At 65.0% G+C, this 5955-nt stretch overlaps 1 protein-coding gene across 1 annotated transcript; it reads right to left on the bottom strand.

Annotated features, from left to right (window-relative positions):
* PVALEF (parvalbumin like EF-hand containing) lies at window positions 1-5955 on the bottom strand. The gene is made up of 5 exons (XM_044250329.1): window positions 5328-5955; window positions 1719-1831; window positions 1405-1540; window positions 992-1107; window positions 1-180 (listed from the first exon to the last, which is right to left on the bottom strand). The coding sequence occupies exons 2-5, from the start codon at window positions 1822-1824 to the stop codon at window positions 134-136; spliced, it is 405 nt and encodes a 134-aa protein (XP_044106264.1). The 5' UTR covers window positions 1825-1831; window positions 5328-5955; the 3' UTR covers window positions 1-133.

The raw sequence follows: 5955 nt of genomic DNA, 5'->3' as shown, positions 1-5955 counted from the left end.
TTCATTTAATGATGCTTTTCTTCCATTTTCCTGGCACGTGCTGTGTCCACCCCTATGGCCTCCTCGGTCGGCCATGCAGATGTCCCACGATGCCCCATGGGGTCCCCTCCCCCGGCCCGGGGCTGGCCGTACACTACTTCTTCTTTGGAACTTTCTCCTTTTTGATCAATTCAGAAAATTCTAGAATAGGAGACAGATTTCTAGTAAATAGTCCCCTTGCCGTGTGCCCCTTGAGCCCTGCAGACCCAATGGGGAGGCAGGCCCCACCCTATGAGGGGGCCTTATGGCATAGAGGACCGTGCATCCTGCCCTCCTGGGCCCTGGGGAGCAGGAGCGACCAGAGCTGGGTGCCCTGTGCCCCCCCAACGGCCCTCTTGGTGGAGATGAGGCAACCCCCTTTGGGGGCTTATGACAGACGGGGTCTCTGCAGTGACTCTCAGGAATTCTTTTCAGAGCTCCTGAGATCATCCTGCCTTTCTCAGTGGGGGAAACTGAGCCACTGAGAGGCTGGGGGGCTGAGTCCCGGGCCATCCCCCAAGCCAGGGCCACCCTTCTGCCTTCTGGCCCAGGGCCAGCAACTGGGGAGGGGGCGCTGTGAGATGACCAGACCCCACCGTCTGGAGCCATGGGGGGCCTCCGTCCCTGGTTCCAATCTTCAAACCTCCCTCCCTACCTCAGACCACTCCCATCTGGGGTGTCTCGGACCCCGGCCCCTGTCCAGCCAAGCCTCCCCATGGCCATCTCAGCCTCCCTCTCCCCCACTGAGCAGCCCGCAGTGGCTTCCCTCCCCCCACTCAGCACCCCCAACACTTTCCTGTCCGTGGTGGAGGACGGCGCCCAGCAAAGACAGCTGTGAACTCCGTGCCCGGGGAGGGGGAGCCCACACAGTGTTGTGCCCAGATGGGCACTGAACGGTTTTGTGGGGTCCCGGAGGGGCGGGCCAGGAAGGTCCTGCGAGGTCCCTCCAGCCCCGTCGTCTGTGCTGACCCACCTTCAAAGTCAATCCTCCCGTCCCCGTCCGTGTCGGCCGCCTGGATCATGGCCTCAGCCTCCTCATCGGTCAGCGGGGCGGTGGGCCCGCTGCTGGGAACGGTGGAGAGGATGTACCTGCGGCGGGGGTGGGCTCAGGTTAGAGCCGAGGGCGTGCCTGCCCGGCGCCCAGTGGTTTGCAAGATGCTCACTCCCCATTTTACAAGCAGGGAAACGGAGGCCCAGCCGGAGAGGGGTCTCTGGGCCTGGCGCCGGTGCTATGGACCTAGACTGTTTTGGCCACCCCCACCTCCCCCAAGGCCAGCTGGGGTCTCCTGAGGGGGGTGCCAGGTCTTCGCAGGGGTGGGCATGGGCGTGGTGGACCGGGCCCGGGCCCAGGGGTCAGAGCCCTGACCCCCAGCCATTGGCTGTTACTTGATCTCATTCCACTCGATGAAGCCACTCTTGTCCTTGTCCAGGGTCTGGAAGGCCTGGCGGATGGCGCTGTCCAGCTGCCCTGAGGCCTGGAACTTCTGCATGTACTCCAGGAACTTGAGATAGTTGAAGGAGCCTAGGACAGCCAGGCCCAGGTCACAGGGGCCCGAGGGAGGCTCATGGCCTGCTCTTCCCCCTCCCCCACCCCGTGTGTCCCCGGGCCGCTCAGCCCAGGGGAGGGGGAGCCCGCAGATGGACTCTGGGGCCCACGGGCCTGGGGCGGGGAGGCCACGCTGACAATGAGGTGTGCATACCGTGATGCCGCATGTCCGTGGGCAGCAGCTCTATGTCCTTGTCCGACAGGGATGTGCCCATGGCCAAGGCCATCTTCTTCATCTGAGAGGAGAAGTCCTCGTCCATCCTGGCCCTGTGGTGGACAGGGAGCGGCTTGGGGCGTGCACACGGGTGGGGTGCGGGCGCTCTGCTCAGACCGAAGCGGACAGAGCCCCGCGTGGCGCCAGCCCCCGCGTCCTGAGCAGGGTCCCCCATCCCGGGCTGCAGAAGCCCTTGGGGCATGCAGCCGTGCAGAGACTCTGGTGTCCAGGGCCCTGGAGGGAGATGTGCCCGAGAAGCCCCTCTTGGCTGGCTGTATGCTCGGAAGGTCACTTCCGTCTCACAGAAAAGGCTGAGGCCCCAGAGAGCAGGTGACGAACACGGGGTCCTCTGCTCTGCTTGGAAGCCGTGGTGGCCGCCGTCCGACCCGTCAACGCTGCCGGGAACTTCCCTCTGTCCTTGGAGGCCGATCTCATAGCCACGTGCTCTGGGAGCCCCACCTCCTTCCAGCATGACTCAGGGCCCGCAGCCAGGGCCTTGTTCTCCCAGAATCCGGACCGGACGGACTTGGGCCTCCCAGCTGGCCACTGGCCACCCATGGCGCATTGGCTCGGGATTGAGCGATGCCCAGATGCTCTGAGCCAGGAGGGCCACTGCCCCTTCCCCGGCATCTGCCCACAGGCCCCGTGGATGTCTGCGTGTCACTGCCGGTTCAAGGAGAGTCGGTGGCAAGCAGGAGCCACCGGGGCGGGCCAGGACTCCAGCCAGGCAGGTGGGGGCCTGGTCGCAGGCTCAGGGGCCAGCAGGTGGGGACCAAGCTGTCCTGGGGCCCTCAAGGCGGTGCCTTGTGACCTGCTGGGCTCTCGGGTTGCTGTCCCCGGGGTGGGGTTGTGTTCTGGGGCTTGAGGCAAATCAGCTATTTCAAAAGCTCCTTGGCCCTCTTGAAAGTTCATGGGGTGGCAGAACCTTCTGGAACATACCCCCATGACCAGGAAGAGCAGCCCAGTGGCCTGTGCATCCTGAGTGGGGCTGGACAGTGGCCGGGGGAGTTCACTTTCCTCCCGAAAGAGAAGCCACAGGTCCAAGGTGGCAGCTCCAACCTGACAGCCCAGGGGTGCAGGGAGCGCCAGGTAGAGGCCCAGGACCACGACCTCCTTCCTGACTTTGGCCGTGCCTCACAGCTGTTCTGGGCCTCAGGGTCAACATCTGTGAAATGGAGAGACCCCTGCCCATCGTGCCCCTTCTCAGGGTCTTGGGAGGAGCCAGGAGAGAAGGGAGATCCCGGGGAAAGGGATTTATGGCCTGAAGGGGGCCCGGAGCTGGGTCCCCCGCACATCGTGCCTGAATGCTGGGTCCAGGGGGGCTGGCCTGGGAGGCGGGGTGGGGTGGTCAACAGCGAGCCAGGGCAGACCTGGGCCACAGAGGCCCACAGGACGGGGCTTGAGCAGAGCCCCTGATTGCCCTTCCCATCCCCGAATCTCAGAACTCCATTCTGGAAGCAGGGCTGCCCCGCCTGCCCCTTGGGCCGGGCCAGAACCAGTGTCCCACGCTTCGGCAGGGAGGGGCTGGGCCACATCCCAGGCCAGGTCTGGCTGAAACCGGGGTCGACGTCCTGTCTGCAGAGCACGCTGGGTTCCCTGGGCTGTGTCTGTTCCCACCCAGTCCCAGCCCACTGCTCTCCTGGGTACCCCCCACGGGAAGGCAGAGGAGCCTGAGATCCGAGCTGGCGTGGGGACAGGGCCTGGGGCCTCAGTGTGCTGGCCGTTTATTTATAGCCCCAGTCCAGGCCCTGGGATGGCGTCTCACTCACCCCCAGAGCTAAGCCGACATGTCCCGCCACAGCCAGGGGTGGGAATAGCAGGCATCACCCCCAGCCAGCCGTGCGGTGCCCTGCGGTTCCCTGTGGCCCTCTGCCCGGCCTCCTGGGCTGCTCCCACTTCGTCCTTCGCCTCGGACAGGACCCCTCTCTGCTCCCAGCTCGCTGCCTTCCACAGCCGAAGCAGGACTGAGCTCGAAAGCCTGGCTGGGACCCCCCACCTGTCCCCAGCATTGCTGTGCCCTGAATGCCCTCCCAAGGCTGCCAGGGACCTCGGCCCACCCCAGACCCCTGTGGACCACCATCATCAACGCCAACATGAGAAAAAAATGCTGCATGGGCTGGAGGCTGGGGTAGGGTCATTGAGCCAGGGCCCCAGCAGTTGGGGCCTGAGTCCCAGGGTGGGCTGGCAGGGGAATGTGGCAGAAACGGGACCTCATGGGATGGGGACTGGATCCCAGAGGGTCCTGAGCTGACTTTGTGTGCCCGCTGGAGTCGGTGGGTCGGTTGGCCTTGGGCCCTCTGCCCTGCCAAGCTCCCTGGCCCCCCACTCAGCACCTGGGGCCCCGAGGTCAGTGAGCAGGTCTCAGCCTCCCTCCCCGCCCTGCTCCCCAACTCCGAGCACTCTCCCAGGGGCCCACATAAGCACACACAAGCCCTCATGCTCACCCCGGCAGACCCAGGCACACACGGCTGCCTCTAAGCCTGGGGCTCCCTTGGGGCTGCCCCTCCCTTTCCTGCCTCCCCTGGACCTCCCTGGGGTCTCCTCGGTCCCTTGGGCCTCCGAGTGTCCTATGGATGAGAAAGAGGCTGCAAGCTTTGGCCGTGCAGCATGGGCAGCCCTGGCTGGGTCCAGAGCCCGTAACCACCCCTCCCGGGGCAGGGCTCACCTCCACCTGGCTTCCCTCGAGGGTTCTGGGGAGGCAGGTCGGGCTGGGGGTGCTCAGAGCCTGTGGGGGCCCCTGCTTTTATACCTGTAGCCACTGGGCCTATTTACAGCTTGGCTGCACCTGTCCTCCCCGCCCCTGCCCCTCCCGGGCACTCCGGCCTGGCACTCGGGGCCCCCAGGGGCTCGCTGGCACTTGGCACAGCCATGCTGGGCCGGGCAGACTGACCGCTCGCAGTGCCCAGCCTCCCCAAGCCCAGGGCGGGGCTGGAGAGAGTGGACTGCACCGGGCAGCAGAAGTTTCTGTCTACTGATTAGGTACACCCCTGCCCTCTGGCCTTACAGGTTGGCAGGAGTGTGGTGGGCCCAGAGAGGGGCCCAGAGGCCTGCCAGGGTCACGCAGGGGGTGCAGGCTGGCCAGCATGTCCAAGAAACCGCCAGAAGCCACTGGACAATGGGACGTCCTCCAGCAAGCGTCCGGGCCGGGGAGCTGTCCTTCGTCCCTGGGTTACTGTGGGGGTCCGGAGAGCCGTGTCAGGGCCGGCCATAAAGGTGAGGGGAGAGGAGGGAGACCCGTGAGGCCACGCTGACTTCCGCAGTCAGGGGAGCAGACCTGTGTGACCTCGGCCAGGGCTGGCCTCTCTGCTGGGAGGGGACCTCGCAGGACAGTCGCCAGGCTGAGAACGGGGAGACAGAGACGGACGCGCCCTGAGATCCCCTCCTGGCTCTGGGCTGGCTGGAGGCCCCTCACGTCCACTGATCTTCACGCACGGAGCCATGCTCCAGCACCAGTGCAGAGACCCCGGGGCGCGGCCCTGAGACCCGCCTTCTCCGTGGGAGAGTCGCTCACACGTCACTGGGGAATTCACAGAACGTGCTGGGCGCTACCTTGTGTCGCAGCTTCGTGTGAGGCCACTGAGCTGACAAAGTTCCGGAAATGTCCGACGGCCATCTGCGGGTGCAGTCCGGACAGATGCCAGCGTTTTGCTTGTAGAGATGTTACTTCAGCGTGTCTCTGTCCAGGGGAACGTCTCCTGCTCCTGGGCCGAGTCCACAAGACCGGCATGACTGGGACCGACCGTGGAGGGTCACACACTCGGCCCCCGACGCTCGCCAGCTCACCCGCCCGCACGCACCCCGAGGGCCCCAGCGGGCACACTGTCCCTGCAGTGGGAGGCCGTTCTGCACCAAAGGAATGAACCACGTGCCACGGGACAGATGACTCTGGACACCCCCCAGCGAGGGCAAGAAGCCGGTCACAGAGGACCACACAGCACCTGGTCCCGAGTGTGCCACATCCGGAGTCGGCAAATGCACACGGACGGAAAGCGGGTCGCTGGTGGCCGAGGGCTGGAGGAGGAGGAGTGAGGAACTCACGTTTAACGGGATGGGGTTTTGGAGTGGGGAGAATGTTCTAGAACTGAGTAAGGGGTTGGTTTCACATTCTGAATGTGCTAAATGCCACTGAATTGTTCATGTGCGAAAACAACGGTTTGTTTTGGGGCGTCCGGGGGGC

This window comes from Neovison vison, chromosome 5 (genome assembly GCF_020171115.1).
Source record: "Neovison vison isolate M4711 chromosome 5, ASM_NN_V1, whole genome shotgun sequence".
NCBI classification, from domain to species: domain Eukaryota; kingdom Metazoa; phylum Chordata; class Mammalia; order Carnivora; family Mustelidae; genus Neogale; species Neogale vison.
This window is presented reverse-complemented; position numbering and strand designations above follow the sequence as displayed.

What these genes read in the sequence shown, in the direction of transcription:
- PVALEF (XM_044250329.1), bottom strand. Translation starts at nt 1,824, where the DNA reads ATGGACGAGGACTTCTCCTCTCAGATGAAGAAGATGGCCTTGGCCATG. An exon ending in ATCGAGTGGAATGAGATCAA is followed by an intron (nt 1,108 to 1,404) that starts GTAACAGCCAAT and finishes CCCCCGCCGCAG; the next exon opens with GTACATCCTCTCCACCGTTC. An exon ending in CGGGAGGATTGACTTTGAAG is followed by an intron (nt 181 to 991) that starts GTGGGTCAGCAC and finishes CTCCTATTCTAG; the next exon opens with AATTTTCTGAATTGATCAAA.